The sequence below is a fragment of the Myotis yumanensis genome, unplaced genomic scaffold (genome assembly GCF_028538775.1).
Source record: "Myotis yumanensis isolate MYYU_CA2020_CCGP unplaced genomic scaffold, mMyoYum1.0.hap1 SCAF_17, whole genome shotgun sequence".
Taxonomy (NCBI): domain Eukaryota; kingdom Metazoa; phylum Chordata; class Mammalia; order Chiroptera; family Vespertilionidae; genus Myotis; species Myotis yumanensis.
The window spans coordinates 31,806,185-31,824,768 of NW_027223768.1; the positions used below are offsets into that span (position 1 = coordinate 31,806,185).

Sequence of the window (18,584 nt, forward strand, 5' to 3'; positions counted from 1 at the left end):
TGCTGACGGCTCAGGATCTGTTCTGCAAGAGCTCAGAGTTTCAGACAGAGAGAAAAATAATAGAAACCGAAGGTGGGGCGGTCCAGGGCGGGGACACAGGCTGCTTTAAAAAGCTCCCTCATAAAAAAGGAGTTAGCTTTTGATTCGAAGGCTTGGCTGTCGGTTCAGAAAAGCACCCGAGAGGAGGAGAGGCAGGAAAGGATAAGGCAGGGGAAGCTCATCCCATGAGCTGGCCAGACCCAGGTTGGGTAGAGCCCAAAGGATGCGGAGCTCCAGCCTGTGAAACTGTTCTCAACATCTCCTCCTCCCGGGGGAAGGCCTTCCTCTTCCCTCCTCTCCTCCCTCTTCCCTGCCAAGGGTCCCTGGATGAGTCACAAGAGCAGCAGAAGTGGGGTGATCTGGACAGTGTGGGGCCGAAGGGACTGGGGAGAATGGCTACTAGGGACCGGCAGCACCCAGTTCCTTCTCAGCATCCCTAGGAGCTGGGAGCTGGGCGACCACATTCCCCGGCACAAGAATCACGCCTCCCCTGGCTGAAACGGAGCCCCCAGCCTTTGTTGCCATCATATGGGGCAGCTGCCATCGCCAAGGAGATGATTTCCTTGAACCGTGTTTCTCCAAAAACAGGAATGCGATTCGTTGGTGTTTATTCAGGCCTGCAGAGTTTACAGAAAAAACACTTTCACACCCATCATCTCAGTGATTCTCACCACAACCCTGCGAGGTGTCCTTTTGTGGCTGAGGAAACTGAGGCTCCGAAAGGTTAAATAACAGGTTCAAGGTCATCAAGTGAAAGTGATAGGGCAAGACCGGGGGCCGGGTCTGTCTCCGAAGCCCAGAGTCTGCTCTGTGCACCCACTGCCTGTCTGCATGCACCCATGGGAGCCTGGCCTTGTCAGCGAGCCCTGTTCTGAACACTTCCTGGGGAATCTCACCCACCCCACTCTGCTCCTGACCGCTTCCTGCTGTCCGTTGACCGTTTCATATCACATACTTCCACGTGACCTATGATATTGTACGATTTGTGGCTTCAGGGCTCTCTTGCCAAGACTCTTCCCAGTCTGCGCTGGGCAGTTTTCAAAGGCAGACTGGTGTCTTCCCGTTCTTCTCCATCCTTCTCCCCACCTCACCCACCTGGCCAGTGAGACTGCTCTCCACCCTGTGGCTTCAAGAGGAACAATCGGCAGGATCCTTCCCAAACGGTTCGCTGCCTTCTTCACTTCCACCAAAGAGCCTTTATGACAAATCACTGAGCTGGGCGCGGGCGTTCCAACCGCGTCTCAGGTCAGGCCAGCAATTGAGAAAAGGCATTGAGTAGCCCCGTCTCCCTTCTCCTCTGCTCCCCGGGGTGCAGACCGAGTGAAAGGCACTGGGCTAGCCCAGCACGGGGTGCTGAAGAGCATGAGGATTGTCCCTGCCCTCTCAGAGCCTCCAGTTCAGTGGGGAGATGGGACCTAATCCCATAACCTGCAAGAGCCAGCACTGCAATGCAGTGTGTGCTAGCAACAGCCATTTCTGACTGACTTTGGAGGAGAGGTGGGTGATGGGGGACCTGGAGTCTTCAGGAGGCTTTGAGGGAGGGATGGGGTTGGAATAGGCAAAGCTGAAAGTGGAGATAGGGGTTCCCAGGAGAGGGGACCGCTCAGGTGAAACTGTCCAAGGCGTTCTGGGGACTCGACACATGAGCCAGTGTGTTGGGAGTGGAGTCTCTGGGAGAGATGGGAAGAGAGGCAGAGAAAGACAGAAGAGCGAGCTTGGGAAGGACGTGAACTTGAGTGCTTAGGAGTCCAGCTTTGAGTCCATCTGGGCAATAGAAGGTGCTCCCATGGGTGGACGTCACACTCTGGCCGTGTGCCTGCCCAAGGTAGACAAGGAGTCTGAGGCACAAGAAACGAAGCAGGACCAGGCACACCGGGCAGGGTATCTGCAGCTGCCCAGGGCTTTCTCCGGGGTCACGCCCAGCCCATCGTCCCCTGTGCAGTCTTCCGTGCATTTTCAGGGAGGCGACACCAGGCTTGCTGGTCAAGAGGCCCACTCTTTTGAACACCGGGGACCCCAGACTTCTGGAAGTGGACAGTGTTGAACAATGAGCCTTGACCTGGCACGAATGGCCGCGTTCCCTGACTGAGGCTGAAGCAGCATGAGGGGTCCCCAGATGGCCACCAGGACCACCATGGAAGCCCCTGGAAGCAGGGGGCTGGGAGGGTCTGTAAGAGAAGCAGGAAGTGCTCTCACCCGGGGACTCCCAGAGGCCGTTACGTTTTCTTCAAGAGGAGAAAGAGGGGGCGACCTTCTGGGGACAGGGAGTGAGTTCGGGGCCAGTCCACTGCCTGGGAGCTGAGAGGAATGCCTGGCGTTTTGTTTGAATTGTTTCTACCCCCTTATTTTCCTCCCTCCGCCTCCCACTGCTGTGGACTGGAGCCGTGTCATTATTCTTTGAAAACATTACAGTGGTTAATGGCAGCATAATATGCCATTATGTGGAGTAACTGTAATTTATTTAACGACTTAGTTGGGCACTTTCTACCCTGTGGCCTGCTCTCCTGCCATGTCTTCCTCCAACTCCCGGCTCTGCCTGGACAGTGAGGACGCGTGAGAAGGCAGGAGACGCATCTCCAGGCGCCCTGGAAAGGTCACTGGAATGCCTCCGAAAGGTGACTGCCAGCTAGCACCCCGCTCGCCTCCAGACACCCCTGGATTCTACCGTGCAGCACATAACTCAACCCCCCCTCCCCAGCCCTGCGCCGTGACCAAAGTGGGGGCCTCAAGTTTTGACCTTTAAAAGAAGGTACTTGCCAAGTCTTACTTAACATTCTAGTGAGTCTTTCCAGACCAGAGATAAGAGGGTTTGGTTGAGAAATAAATGCTGACTCTCAAGGCAGTGTGGACTAGTGGGGATAGTGCGGCTCCAGAAAGTTCTGTGTCCCTGAGGAATGATTCCAGTGCGGTTCTCCAGCTCCCTGGGATCCTGTTTTCCTACCTGTGAGATGGGAGAATAATACCCTTCTTGCAAGATAAACACAAAATTTCCCCTTACATATGCAAACAATCTAGCACAGAGCGCCAGGTAGCAGGTCATTAATAATAACATTTATGATTTTTTCTAGAAGCAAATGGGAGTTGCTGTGATTTTGCTGCTCGTGCCCTTAGGGTACCAGGTCTCCTAGCATGAATTTGGACTTGACGTTAGCCACATACCCCCTCTTTTATTCTTCGGCCTGATTTTGGAAGGAGCCTGAGCATTCTTTCCCCTGTTCTTTAATCCCATAATGCCTACCAGACGGCTCCCCTACCAGGATGGTTTAAGCAGGGTCTGGCTTGGAGTCAGGGGAGCAGTGGGGTGACCTTTCTGAGCTCACCGTGCCCAGAGCAGGCTCGCTCCTAGGGCCTACTGCTCCTAGCCTCAGAGCCTGCTCACCTGCAGAAATTCTTCCTTCCCCTCCACCCCCGGGATGAGGTGGCCATGGGCAGGCCCTCCTTGCTGGCCGTCCTACCCCACAGGGGGTTGAAGAGAGCAGAGTCATGTTAGGGGGAGAGGCAGGATGGGGGAAAGGCAGCTGCTTGAAATTGATTGCTCCTGTAGTTTAGTTTATACCCTGGGCTCTCTCAGCGCTGCCCGGGTGGCGACCTTTAGATAATAAAGGGAATTCTGGGAGATTTCTGACAGGCCCATGACATATGGGGCAGGTCTGCAGGGTCAGGCGTGTATCTCCCTGCTCCCGGCCCCAGGGTAATGAATCTTGTTTTGACTTTGCTAAGCCAGCCTGGCCAGTGCCCCCTCCCCTGAGCCCCACCCCTCAAGTGAGTGTCTTCGGAACCCTTCATAATTCAGGGGGACAACTGCAAACTTTTACAGGCGGGGAGAGCAGAGGACAAACACTGTGTGTTTTGCTAAGGCCCTGCGAGAGCCTGTGCGGTTTCCAGGGCTCCACCCGAGCCCGCTGGGAGACCTGGGGGGAGCGGGGGGGGACGTAACAGAAAACCCTCCCCAGCATGAAAAGGCTCTGGCCGGGGACAGGCACAGGCAGGAACTGGGGTGGGATAGGAGGGCCATCAGCCCTGGGAGTCACACAATATTCCATAAGGTCCTTGGGGTCTGGGAAGGGACACACTGACTGCTGGGCAGGAGCAGAAGAGCAGGGCAGGGGAGGCAAAAAGGCGAGAACCCTCTGCAGGGAGAGCCCAGCCCGGACTTAGGGGATAAAGCCGGGAGAGGCAAAGCAAGTGGGCTCTCTGGGGGAAGAGGAGGCCTGTGGTGCCATCCTGGTCCTCACAAAGGTGGTAAGACATCTCTGCACCCCACCACCGCTGGACACGAGCCTGTGCGTTTACACCCTGTGCACACACACACCCCTTTTCCCTAAAAGAACAATCTGGGAGCCAGGATGCCCGGGCGTGTTACTCCTCTCTGCTCTCAGTCTGCTGGGGCCGCTTAACAAAGTAGCACAGGCGGTGGCTTCCATAGCAGCCTGTATTGTCTCACGGTTTTGCAGGCAAGAAGTCAGGGTCTCAGCAGGGTGGCGCCTCCTGAGGTCTGGGAAGGAAGGATCAGCCTCCATCCTTGGCTTGTAGGTGCCGTCTTCCCCGCGTGTCTCCTTACATCTGCTTCCCTCTGGGGCGGTCTGTCTCCGTCTCTGTCCACATTCCGTTTTTTATAAGGACAACAGCCTTTTGCATTACGGCCCTCCCTAATGACCTCATTTTAACTCGATTTCCTCTTTAAAAACGATTTCCCAATGCAGTCCTGTTCTGAGGTACTGGGGGTTAGGACTTCCACATACGAATGTGTGTGTATGGGGGGGGGGCGGGCACAGTTCAACCCATAACACCTGCCCTTCTGTGTTTCTTGCCAGCCCCAGCCCCTGCACATCACCCCACGTCTGCCCATCTTGCCAGCTAAGAGGTCGAGTCCAGCTCGGCCATGGGCTCCCGTGGGTCCCGGGCCTGTTGCCTGAGCAGAGAGCCACTCGCAGCCACAGTCACGCGGCCTCATTGCTGAGCCGGACTGTCGGGGCCCACCCCCGGAATCTCCCTCTCTCTGACTCCTCGGTTACTGGAGATCGGATCTGGTTTATCCACCAATAAAAGGGACCGCATATAAAGACAAGCAGGGGATGTCTCTTCTCATGGTGAGAGAGGGCAGCTGCATAGACATGGTCGCCAAAAGTTGTGTTGGCTCATACTGGGGTGCCACAGTGTCGTCGGGTTCACCTTCTCTGGGAAGGACGCCAGGAGGGCATGTCGGCCGAGGCCCGTTGTCCTCCGGTCTCCCTCGCCTTCCTTCTCTCTCACTCCGGGGCGAGGTAGAGTCACTTAGCTTCACATAACAGCACACGGAGTCTGGGGGGAAAAATGACATTCGATTAATGAAGCAAACGCAGCTGGTATAGCAGTGACATCTAAATTGTTCCTTTGGTCCCATTATTTTCTGTAGGAAATTCTCCCTCTCCCCTCCCCACCCCCCTTTTCCTTTAAATCGTGTGCATAAAATACGCTAATAACAATCTTGGTGTCTGTGCATGAGTGACAGCTGAAATAAGAAAAAGACTAATCGTACCTCCTGCAGTCCTGTCACATGGAGATTAAATGAGTCTCTCTCTCCCCCTCCCCCCCTCCCCACCCCTCTCCCCCAGTCTCTCCTCTCTCTCTCTCATGGTCTTTCCTCGGTGAGAATCATGGGCATTTGAATAATAATATTATAGGCGCCATCAGGGTGACAATGGGGAAAAAATCAGCTCAAACCCATGATTATTCCTTCAATCTAATAATTATTTAAATACCAGATAACGCCTTTCACTCTAATTGAGGCCTTTCAGCTGCCGGCATTCCCCGGGGCCTCTGCGTGCGCCCTCTCGCTCACCTTGTGCTACCAACGTGCCTGGACTACCTCTGAGGTCGGTGTTACACAGTGACGCTCGGAATGTTTGCATGTACAGCCACGCAGGGGACATTATGTCGGGCCCTTCGGGGTCATTCCACCCACAGGGGACAAGCTGGGGGCCCCCCGATCTCACATTTAGACATTTTATCCTCCTAGACATCTTAAAGCAGAAGAAGACTTCTGAAGTCTTCCCTGCCTCTGGGTAACTTATTCCTAGACAGCTGTCGGGACCCTTCACTGTTGGAAAATTCCATCATCTCCTTGGCACTGTGCCCCCGGGATCCTCTCCAGATAGGATGTCCCCTGAATATCTACCTTGAGTCCCTCCTGCTGCAGCTCTACCTCCGGGAGAAGAGGCCTCCTGTGCTTAGAGTCCAGCTGGCCTGCCTGTCAGGCTGTCTGTAACCCGGAGGGATGTGGCACAGGCCCCCACCACAGCCCCCAAGTCACGGCGTAGGTTCCCTTCCTGCAACTGATGACTTCCTGGGCCTACAGTCCATCCTGGGAAGTCCTTCTCCCCAGCACAGAGGGAGCCGTTCTGAGAGCTCCCATCACGGGCCATCATCATTCAAGGCACCTTCTTTCCCCCAAACAGGGCAGCCTCGAGGCAGAACGTAACTGATTCTCAGGACCCTTTCACCCCATGACGGAGGCAGCGCTAGACTTTTGCAGAGTTCTGATGGCAGCCCGTCCCTGACTGACTTGGGACAGTTTTTTCCTTTCCGAAGGTTTTAGTTTCTTCATCTAAAAATAAGTCGTGGATTGGCGTAATCATAATGCCCTTCAGCATGGGCCCCGAGTGCTGCTTTAAAGGTGCTACTGATTGGAAAGGAGACGGGGGAGAGGAAGGAGGGTGGGTGCTCACCCTGCCCTGGCTCACAGCCTTTCTCTTTACCGTCTGGCTCCTCGGGATGCTGGCTCTGTGAGCCACTGAGTAGGGCAGTCATGATAACAGGCACTTGTTACTGTCGTTAGGAAAAGTATCCTAGCCAGGACGGTGAGGGTGATGATGGGGGTGACGGCCATGACAGAATGGGGGTGGCGGAGCTACAGGAGGGTCCAAGGGTGTGAGATCTACTCTCACGAACTTTGACTCAATTTGACAAAATCACATCCCGACTCTAACGCCTCTTCCTAGCGGTGCCTTTTGCAATAAGAAAAGGACAGGTGAAAGCATGCGTGCCCGGATCTCCTGAGAAAGGCCACGGGGCGGGTCGGCAGGTGGCGAGAACCCTGCACTGAGCTGAACTGGAAATGCCTGATTGTCACTTCCTCGCTGCTTAGCCACGGACGCCCGCAGCAGCTGGTCGGGAAGGTATCCGATGCCTCCACTGGCTGTCACCAACACCTGCCTCCTGAATCCTGATCGGGGAGATGGTGTCATCGGGCCGCCCAAATAAAATATTCAGTGACATTGCTTCCCACAGAGGCAGCCGTGGCCTCTGCTTGGCATCGGGAGGGCTCGGGGTAAGATGTCCCGTCAGGCTCCGCTGGTAAGGCAAGCGTCCCACCGCCGCATGTCCTGGTGCGAGATTGGGGTGAGGGAGAGGCAAGCTTTGGCTCTTGAGAATGCATGTGACAAAGGGACTTCACGAACTAGACAGAGAGAAGAAGCGACGGGAAAAAAGAGGCATCATGGAGTGGAAACTCTGGAGGCTGACATTAGCAGAAGATGGGAGTTAGGAGAAAATAATAGGTATGCAAAGTCATGGGCATATGCTCACTGGCCTCAACCAAATCGAGGATGGACAGTTTATTCTAAGACAGAGCATAGAATGGACAGAGGTGAAGAGCTGGAAATATTGACAAATAAATTACTGCTAATAAAGACTAATGAATGGTGAACACTTACGATGGGCCAGGCATTGTTCCAAGTGCTCTATCTGTATTAACTGAGTTCACCGTAATAATCCCACCAGGCAGATGCAAGTACTAATCCCATTTGATGCAGATATGAGATAGCATCGCAGAATGGCTGAGGACCTTGACCAAGTTTGCACAGCTATCCAAGCACCGCAGCTCAGCGTTCATGCATTTAACCATTGCACCGCATGGCTTCTCGTCAGAGGTACAAGGAGGGGGCTCGTCCCCCTTTCTCTGAACGCGGAGAGGAGACTTGATCTTTGCCAGCTGGGCCCTGCTTTGGAACAGCGACCTGGTTCCATCAGCCTTGGCATGGAAACACAGAGGCCCTCAAATTGCTGTGGGAGTCAGTTGTCCTTGTGAAAGCCACACTCCTGAGGTACAGTGGGCGCCCTCCCTGCCACCCCTGCCCTGCAGGAGACCATGCCGCCTCCTGACTCCACTCCGCCAGCGCCTGCTGCTCCCACACGGGTGAACCTTGAGCCCCAAGGGATGAATTCGCTTGGCTGGTCACCAAGAGTGGCCTGTCTCAAAGTGGATGCTGATGGAGGAGTTGGGGTGGGGGTGGGGGGGCGGGGAGAAACAGGCCCAACTGTGCTGGTCTGTTGAGAATTCCTGACCTAACCAGCTTTATCAGGTTGGAGGGAAGGACCTCCGCAGCTATCTCAGTCACAGACTAGAAGCTGAAGGAAGCAAGCCTCAAGGTATTATTTCATCTGAAAGAAGAAATCTTACAACCTGGCTCATGCAAGCCCCCTTTATTTTAAAATCAAGAAATGGGCTCAGGGAGATGCGAGACCAGTCTAAAGCCATACGGCTCATGGCTAACAGAGACAGGATTTGAATCAAAAGCTCCTGAGACCCCCACTCTTCATCCTCCCCCATGACTGCATGCCTTCTAGCCACCAGACCAATTTCCCCATTTCAGCTCTCAGGATCCTGCACCTCTGCCAACGTCCCCACAGGCGGCCGAGAGACTATGCTGGGACCTGTGCAGTAGTATGATAGAGAAGATCACCTCAGATCTGTTCTCTTTCCTTTGACACATGCTTCCCAGATTGAACCCCTTCACGGGGTCAGGGAAAGCTGAGGATCAAAGGGCTACCCACCGTGTCCATTCCCATGGAAAGAAAGAATATGAGCAAAAAAAGGAAGTCCGGGGCTCTGGCAGGATTCCTGAAGTGTGGTCTCCTGGGGAGGCTTCGGAGAAAATAGTAACAACGAGCAGAGGCTGAGCATTCACTGTGTGCCAGCCAGCAGGCTAAGAGGTTCCCCTGCATTATCTCACTTACTCTCATGACAACCAGAGAGGTCGGTACTGCAATGATCCCCAGTCTCCCAGAATGAGAGATGAGACTTGACTTGCCCACTTTCCCAAACTTGTTCCCAAACTCTGCCTACCAACAAAGCCACTCACGATTCAAACCCTGTCTTGGGATGTGGGGTAGGGAGGTGAGACGGTTGATCTTAGCCTCCCACTTTGTCCTTTGATGTTATCTCTGCTGCCAGGACCTTCTTCCTGTAGCCACGGGCTGACTATAATGTGCATGTACGTGGGGCTAAATAATGTGCATGGATGTCAGGCTAAACATAATGTGCATGTGTGTCCTGGAGAAGGTAGGAGTGTGCTGTCCACAAACGCAGTGCCGGGGTGTCGGAGAGAGCACTTTCTAAAAGGCAAAACCCTAACACCGTGTGGTGACAATCATTTTCCTCCTCGTGGCTCCTGGTGGGACACGCTGCCCTTCCCCCGCTGGGACAGGGGCATGCCCAGCACGGCCTCCGGCCTCCCGTGGCGCCCTGTCCAGCGGGGGACGTGAGGATTCTGTTATTTCCTTTTGCAGCTCCTCTTGAGGAATTCACGTCCTGCGACCAGCCCCAGGACATCGCTAAAAATAACCTCCGGTTTTTAAACTGAAAGCTCTGCCTGTCGGAGGTCTTCCTGGTGGGTGCGGGCGTGGGGCCGGAAGGGCCATGCTGGAGTCCCCGAGGTCAGCCCGGGCCTCACGCCGCTGTGGCCTTCCTCTTTCCAAGGGAGCCCAGGCCTCATGAGTCACCCTGCGGAGCTGGTTGGAGGAGAGCGGTCAGGTGGCCCCTCTGGCACCGCGGTGGCTGTCAGGCCCTGGGCCCAGGGTGCAAGGGGAGGAAGGAGAGTTTCTAAAGATACGGAGTAAATTCCTGAGGTGGCGCCTGGCCTGATTCTTACCCAGTCCAGCCAGCCCGGTGGGTGGAAGGAGGCAAGACCCTGCTAAGCTGCCTGGGAGCCAGTTCTCCATCCTCGGCCGGGGTGTGTTCACTTCTGTCGCCTGGCTGCCTAGAGTTGCCTGCCCTTGTCTGAGAAGGGTGCTGGGCCATTTGTCCAGCGGGAGAAAAGAGGCTCCTGCCAGACGGGGTGGCTCGCAGCCTCCTCCTGCTGCTGTCCCTCTCCGCACTGGCCATGAGCAGCGCTCTCAGAGTGGGGGACAGGCCCCTCTGCTCCTCTGGCCCAGGCATCTCCAGAAGCCCCGGGAGCCCCCCTCTTTGCTCCTCTGGGCGGCTTCCTGGGAAAACAAAAGAGCTATAGAGCCCGAGGGTCTGGAGGGTATAGAGTCAGGGGACAGGCTCTGGGGGACAGGCTCTGAGAGCCAGGCTGAGGCCCGGGGTGACCTCATGGATCCTTAAATAGTCACGAAGCCTCGGCAGTAGCTACAATGAGACTGACCCTCAACTTGCTTCCGTTTGCCCCTCTCGCATTTTCCAAACCCACCCAGGCCTCTGAAGCTGGGCTCAGAGGGCCAGTCCCCGTAGCGAGGAGGCCCGCCTGCACAGAAGCAGAAGTTGAAGCAATGTCCCCAGGGCCCGGCAGCCCCCTCACTGGGTGGCAGCGACTGGCACCCACCTGTCTCAAAGAAGAACGGGTGGGGGGTGTCTACCCATCTCCCCGGGGCTGTTCAGGCTCCTGGACGGCACGGGTGACAGTCCCAGGCCTGTTGGCCACAGCGTATCTCACATGTCTCACAGGTTGTAACAGGTGACATCAGGGGTTCTTCTTCTGGAGAGGCCGAGGCTGAGGGGCAGCCGGAGGCACTGTCGTTCAGAAGTCCTTCCCCGTGGAGGACAGAGCTTGAGGAAGTAAGGAGGTGCAGCTGCGTGAGGGGCTGGAAGTCTGAGACCAAGAGGAATTTTGTTTGTGATGTTCCGCTCTGGGAGTAGTTGGCCAGGGGAGCCCAGGAGAGGGCCTGCCTCTCAAACATTTAAAACGGGGAGATTTCCACCTGACGGGGAGAGGGCAGACGTGATGCCCGGGAGGGAAGACTGGCTTTAGTCCCGACCCGGGATCCACTGGCCCGGTGAACTTGAACTGTCTTTTAACCTCTCTGAGAGATAAAAATGGTGTCTTAAGGGGACAGAAATAGAGATGTTTTATAAAGCAAAAGAAAGGAATTTACAGCGTAAAGGCTGGAGACCAAAATAGATAATAGGATTCCCTGAACAACCCCAAGAGGGAGAAAGTCTGTTAAAAATAGAAACACTGAAATACGCAAGGAAGAGACGCAGAGACAGCCGAGGCTGGGACTCCGGGTCAGGCCATCCAATTCTCTCCTCTCAGGACCGATTTCCCGTCTGACCTCCCTGCCTTGTGTTTTCCAGAACCATGTGAGGGCCAACCCAGGACGGCGGCGTGGATGAGCGCTCAGAGGATCCGCCTCCTGGTCCTTGCCCCGCTCAGCATGGAACAGAGGAGGCCCTGGCCACGGGCGGAGGTCGACAGCCGGTCTGTGGTCTTGCTCTCCGTGGTCTGGGTGCTGCTGGCCCCCCCGGCAGCCGGCATGCCTCAGTTCAGCACCTTCCACTCTGAGAACCGAGACTGGACCTTCAACCACTTGACTGTCCACCGAGGGACGGGGGCAGTGTACGTCGGGGCCATCAACCGGGTCTACAAGCTGACGGGCAACCTGACCATCCAGGTGGCTCACATGACTGGGCCGCGGGAGGACAACAAGTCTTGTTACCCGCCGCTCACCGTGCAGCCCTGCAGCGAGGCGCTCACCCTCACCAACAACGTCAACAAGCTGCTCATCATTGACTACCCCGAGAACCGCCTCCTGGCCTGTGGGAGCCTCTACCAGGGGGTCTGCAAGCTGCTGCGGCTGGACGACCTCTTTATCCTGGCGGAGCCGTTCCACAAGAAGGAGCACTACCTGTCCAGCGTCAACAAGACGGGGACCATGTACGGGGTGATCGTGCGCTCCGAGGGGCAGGACGGCAAGCTCTTCATCGGCACGGCTGTGGACGGAAAGCAGGATTACTTCCCCACCCTGTCCAGCAGGAAGCTGCCTCGCGACCCCGAGTCCTCCGCCATGCTCGACTACGAGCTGCACAGTGACTTTGTGTCCTCCCTCATCAAGATCCCCTCCGACACCTTGGCCCTGGTCTCCCACTTCGACATCTTCTACATCTACGGCTTCGCCAGCGGGGGCTTCGTCTACTTCCTCACGGTGCAGCCCGAGACCCCCGAGGGGGTGGCCATCAACTCGGCCGGAGACCTGTTCTACACCTCGCGCATCGTGAGGCTCTGCAAGAATGACCCCAAGTTCCACTCCTACGTGTCCCTGCCTTTCGGCTGCACGCGGGCTGGGGTGGAATACCGCCTCCTGCAGGCGGCTTACCTCGCCAAGCCCGGGGCCTCCCTGGCCCAGGCCTTCAACATCAGCAGCCAGGATGACGTGCTCTTCGCCATCTTCTCCAAAGGGCAGAAGCAGTACCACCACCCGCCCGATGACTCCGCCCTCTGTGCCTTCCCCATCCCTGCCATCAACTTGCAGATCAAGGAGCGCCTGCAGTCCTGCTACCAGGGCGAGGGCCACCTGGAGCTCAACTGGCTGCTGGGGAAGGAAGTCCAGTGCACCAAGGCGGTAAGGAGGCGCGCACCTGCTCTGCCCCTGATGTGGAGCTCCGGCTCCGACTGCCCAGCCTGTGCTCTGTTGCACACCCAGGTTCACGTCATCAGATGGTGACCAATCGCACGGAGTCTGACCTACACCAGACACACGTTTGTTGATCCACTGAGTCATTCCAACTATGGTTGACCCTTGAGCAATGGGGTTGGGGCACCGACCCACTGTGCAGACAGAAATCCACTTATAACATTTGACTCCCCAAAAACGTAATTAATAGCCTAGTGTTGACTGGAAGCCTTGCCCATAACATAAACAGTTGATCAATACTTACATTTTGTATTACTGGATATTGTATTCTTAAAATAAAGTAAGCTAGAGAAAAGAAATACTAAGAAAATATAAGGAAGAGAAAATACATTTATAGTATTTATGGAAAAAAAACAGGCATGTTGCTCAAGGGTCAACTAATCTCAAGAGCCTACACAACACCAGGCACTGCCGGCTTCAGTGGTGACCTGCACAGCAAAGCCCCCTACCCTCATGGAGCTTTCATTAGTGAGGCAAGACAAATAAACACATAACATATGTAGCCTGTCAAATGATGATGATGGCTGTAGAGGAAAATAAAGCAGAGAAAGGGAAGAGGCAGGCCCTGAAAGGGTCGATTCATTGAGAAATGGGGCCTTTGAGCAAAGACTGAGGAGGGTAAGGAAGTGAGCCATGTGGGGATCTGGGGAAAACATTCCCGAGAGGGAACGGCAAGGGCAGAGCACGCGGGGCATGCCTGGCGTGTGTGGGGACGGGCAAGGAGGCCACTGCAGCTGCATCAGCGCATGCGGGAGAAGGAGTGGGGGAAGGTGAGGCGGGCGGTCAGAGATAACAGGATCAGATGGTGTCTGTGCAGATGCTTGTAGGCCACTGGGAAGCCAAGTTGGGGTGTCGGGTAGGCAGGTGGATATGGAAGCCGGAGGAGAGGGAAGGGAATTGAGCTTGACTGGTAGATTGCAAACTGGGAAACATAATCCGGTGAAGGGAAGAGAGGAGGAGAAAGGGAGCTCCGGATCCAGGCCAGAGGGCAGCAGAGACAAGATAAGCAGTTGTGAGCACTATCCTGTCCCAATAGAATATTCACCAGCTTTTCAGGTGGGTCCTTTCCGGGTCATGGTCTCTACTGATGGGTCAGTGTCAGAGCTGGGGGCCATTGGTCAGTGCAACTGGTCCTGAGGTCAGCCATGACATCGCTTGTCTGATTTTGCTGCTTTTCTGGGCCTGGAGAAGAAACACAACTGAGGCCTGGATATATCTGATGCGGGTCAGAGCCTCCTTGTCTTGGGGCTTAATGCTTAAGGGCTATTTTCCGCCCCTCCTCCCTTCCCCCACTAAGGGGGTCTAACCCAATAGACTAGAAATATGCCAGAGGAGCATAAAAAATGCATGGCCAGCAATATGAATGGTCAGGGGGGCTCTAAACTACATGACCAGGGATATGCTAGGGGACAACGGTTACCCTGGGACCAGGTCTTTGTTTTCCTAGTTTTGCCCTTTGCTAGGCACCTGGGGCTTTTTGTTCCTGGCTGTCATCCTTGTTCTACTCATGTCTAACTGCCTACCACAAGTCCAAGTTATTTCTGTCTAGCTACGCTGCTTTGAAGAAAGCCACACTCTTAAGATCTCACCATTTGAGCAAAAGTGAACGCGCATCAGGTGTTTGGGAGGATCTGACAGTTTAGAGGACAGAGAAATGTCAGTCATTCCCAGGGGCTTAGACTCAGAATAAACCTTTTTCCTCATGGTCTGGAGATTCTAGAGTCAGGGGGGATGGTAGAGAAACCCACAATCACCAGCAGACTTTTGCTTCTGTCATCATCTGTCAGAAGCTGGCTTGGACTATGGCTGTGTGCAGACTCTGCAGCTCTTTCAGCCCAGGAGACGGTGGGAAATAAACCGAAACCTTGACAGGGACTTGCAGAGTTGAAAGGAAGGTTGATGATTACCTGGGCCACCCCTTTCACTTCACAGATGAGAAAACTGAGGCACAGAGCGGGCATGTGACATATCAAGGTGAAGTGGCTAGTTAGTCTTAGAGACAGGACTACAATCTAGATCTTAGGAGTTTCCCAGGGTCCCTGCTGCCTGCCATGTGGGGATGAGAAGGACACGTAGAAGATGTAAAAGGTAGTAGCTGCTCCTCTGGCTCCATTCCTAGGCACAAGGTGTGCTGGTAAAGATTAAACAGCTAGCTCTATGCAGGCTGTGGTGGTGGTGGTGGTGGTGGTGGTGGTGGGAGCCTTGCCTAGAAGCATTTGCTAATGCCCATGGTCTGAATGCTCCCACCACAGCCGATTTCACGCCACCAGTGTGATGTCACTGAATGCAGAGATGTGCCGTCAACCCTCAGGGGCTGGCTCCGGCATACCCCTGCTCCATTCCCTCCCTTCCTCAGAAGCTCATCCCTTCTGCTGGGGCGGGGCTTGGGGTGTGGTGGTGGCTCCATCTTACCAGAGTTCAAGGTTGTCTTCACCCTAAAAGTTAGTTCTCTTTCCTAAAGAATACACACACATACACACTCAAACACATACTCACACACTCACATACACACTCACATACTCACACACTCACACACATACACACTCACACTCACACACACACACAATGGCAGCACCACCATTCCTACCAGCAGCAGGAGCACAACTCTCTCCAAAACACAAGTCTCTGTTCCTGTGTTTCTCGGGAGGGAACGGAAGGAAGACCCTGGTTTAGCAAGCACATGTCCTAGCTTATACGCCAGTTATTTTAAGGACAGGAGGCCGCTGACCAGTGAGGCACCAGCCAGCTATTTCCTGGGAAGGGTGAGAGGAGGAGGTTGAAGGGAACAGGTTGCAAGTTTTTCCCTGACGCTTTCTACGCGACAACAGTCATTTCCTTCCTCCTCTGGGATGCCTTTCCAGATCCAGAAGAAACAGCTGTCACAGGACTCCAGGCTCTCAGCTGGCCCAGAGTGGGGAGCCTTTGCCCGCGGGATTCCAGGTGTGCAGTCCACTGAGGTGTTTCGGAGGGCCTGTCACGGCCCAGCCCAAGGATGGGCACTGGGCAGAGACCACAGGCCCTTTGGCAGCCCCTGTCCTCAGGAAGCATACAGTCTATTTACGTAACTGGGCCTATTTACGTAACTGAATGCGATCTTAGAAATCATCAATTTAACACCCCCCTTTAACAGCAACCAAAGAGGATGCTACTGGTCCAAGTTGATACGTAGAGGTACTTAGCGGTAGAGCAGAGGCTAGAACTCGGGGCTTCCTACTTTCTGTCCAACTCGTTTTTCATTGGTTTAAGGTGATCTTCTTTCCAAAGTGCCCTAGTATATGTCAATAATGAAAATATAAAAATGAATGGAAGTGCCCCTAGTCTCTCCTGAAAGATACACAGAGGCACAACACCACTCCCTTCACCACTGGTGACAGGGCGGCTGTCACCTGGACAGGGCGGAAGGCCTATACTGGACAGTGGAAATCATTACATAACTTCAGACTCTCCTGCATGCACTGTTTCATTCGCTCCTCAGTCATTCTCTCAGAAAGGTGGGCAGGTGGTTTGACAAGTGAAGAAACTGAGGTTTATATAGATCAAGTGCATTTTTCAAATTAAAATTTTATGTTCGACATTAAAATGACCCTTTTCAATCCATCCCCAGTATAGAAAGTGGTGAATAGTTGGCTTAAAATTCTTTATGCCCAAAGGTAGGCGTGGCATCCCAAACAAACAAGAAATCCTCTCCAGGCTGGTAGAAATCCTAAGGTGTTGCCTCTTGACTGAACCACTGCTGTCTAAATAGAAAGATCACCAAAATGGCATGTCCACCAAGACATTAAAATGACCAGAAAGTGAGTTTAAGCCATCAGCTTTACAAATTACCCTGGATCTCTTGATAGAAAGGGAATGGTGACTGCAGGTGAATGAGGAAGGTGGCTGGTATCACCGGATGCCCCTGCGGGACACATGGGTCAGCTGGTGAGATGTTGTTTTCAGCGAGTGTCAGGGCCCTGCTCCTGTGTCACACCTTGCCGAAGCCTGGTCCTAGGGCTGGGGCTCAGGGGTGGGCTATAGACTGATGGCCATGACTCTGCTGTTGTTCACCCCAATTTCCTCCCCTTCCCTCCAGCCGGTCCCCATCGACGACAACTTCTGTGGATTAGACATCAACCAGCCGCTAGGAGGTTCCACGCCGGTGGAGGGCCTGACCCTGTACACCACCAGCCGGGACCGCATGACGTCAGTGGCCTCATATGTTTACAACGGCTACAGCGTGGTGTTCGTGGGGACTAAGAGCGGCAAGCTGAAGAAGGTAAGAGACTGCGAGCCCGCGGCCCTTCAGCTCCTCAGCTGGGAGCCCCTTCTGGAAGGGAGCTGTTGGTGGAGACTGCACAACAGGCCACTCTGATTTTCTTGGCAGACGGGGTAGGATAGCGGAGTTATTTTTGTGGCTTATCTTCTAGCTGTTTCCCCAGCCATTCGTCAATGGGTGTGTAGGAAATGCAAGCGTGTTTCCCATTGCCCACCCTTCAAGGAATTAGGAAGGTGGGTTTGCCTAAGGGAGAAAAACACTCTTTATCTCCAAGTCAAGAAGAACTGATTTGATTATTTGATTCTCGGTATTATAAATCGCCAACATCACGAATTCCTCCCCACGGCCCAGAGAGTTGATTGTACTGGTCAAAAGCCTTTGTTGAGTTCAGAGCATCTGGCTGAAGCAGATGATGATGGGTCTCCATTCTAAGGACAGGGCAGATGGTGGGGCTGCCCTCCGAGGGCACATGGTGCCTAGGGAAGACGCCATCCTTCCGTCTCTCCTCTTTGGGAAATTACAGAAGTCTTCTCCACTCCTCCATTCCCACCCACCCCCAAGCCCTGAGCTTCCAGGAGGAAGTAGACATCTTAACCCCTGCCTGCCCTGGGCACCTCTGCCAGCGGGAGTGCCAGGGCCGTCTGGGCTAACAGTGTGGGCGGCCTTGTGTGCAGCAAGCTTGTAGCTGCTTGCCTGGTGCTTGGGTGCGGAGACCGAGCACGGTCTGGCTCATTATGTGGGATTACGGCGGCCACATTCTTTCCGGTCCCAGCTAATCCCCTTTCCCTAAACTTACCTTCCTGCCACCTTTCTCCAGCCCTCCCCCAACCTGTGGATCACAGCACATGCGGGGCATCACCACGTCTCACCCTTGATGTTGCCATCACCCCTGTAGCTCTTCCCTCCTAATCCATTTAGAGCCTGGGAGAGATGTTATTTGGGAATGAGGGTGGCAGGGCGGGAGCCTGAGGAAGAATTTCCGTAATCTGCTTGTTCTGATCTGCTGCCAGAGGAGGTGAGAACAACGGGCCTGGGTGTATGTGGAGTTGCTGAACCCTCCAGACCTCTTCTGATTCTCATGAGACCAACGCCCTTTGGCCCTTTCTCCTTTCCCTGTGCTGTGCCCACTCCTCTGCCAGGGGCTGTGGATCCTGGCTTGGCTTTTAGACACATGGAAGGGAGGCTGAGTGTGGTCCCTGCTTTCCCAAAACGAGGGAGGAAAGGAACTGCCTTATGAGAGTCCATTAAGATTTAACAGTGATATATTCCGCCCGCCGGTGTGGTTCAGTGTCGACCCATAAACCAGGAGGTCATGGTTCGAATCCCGGTCAGGGCACATGCCCGGGTTGCAGGCTCCATCCCCAGTAGGGGGCGTGCAGGAAGCAGCTGATTGATGATGTTTCTCTCTCATTGGTTTTTCTATCTCTCTCTACCCCTTTCCTCCTCTCTCTCAAAAAATCAATAAAAACATAAAAGTGACGTATTCCACTGGGACAAGGTTCAGCTTGGACCACGCTGCTGGCTGCTTCCCTGTACAGTTGAGTAGACTGCTCCTTACAAGGGGGCTTTGGACCAAGAGGCTTATGGGAGCTGAAGTCCAGCCTCAGCTCTCCCTGTC

General features: G+C 54.4%; 1 protein-coding gene across 1 annotated transcript in view; it reads left to right on the plus strand.

Moving 5' to 3' along the window:
- The window catches only part of PLXNA2 (plexin A2), a 208,770-nt gene that overhangs the window by 12,897 nt on the left and 177,289 nt on the right, over positions 1–18,584 (plus strand). Inside the window, exons 2-3 of the mRNA XM_070397301.1 lie at positions 11,375–12,639; positions 16,784–16,966. Of these exons, the coding sequence (XP_070253402.1) occupies positions 11,375–12,639; positions 16,784–16,966 (1,448 nt within the window). The remainder of the gene's footprint in view (positions 1–11,374; positions 12,640–16,783; positions 16,967–18,584) is intronic.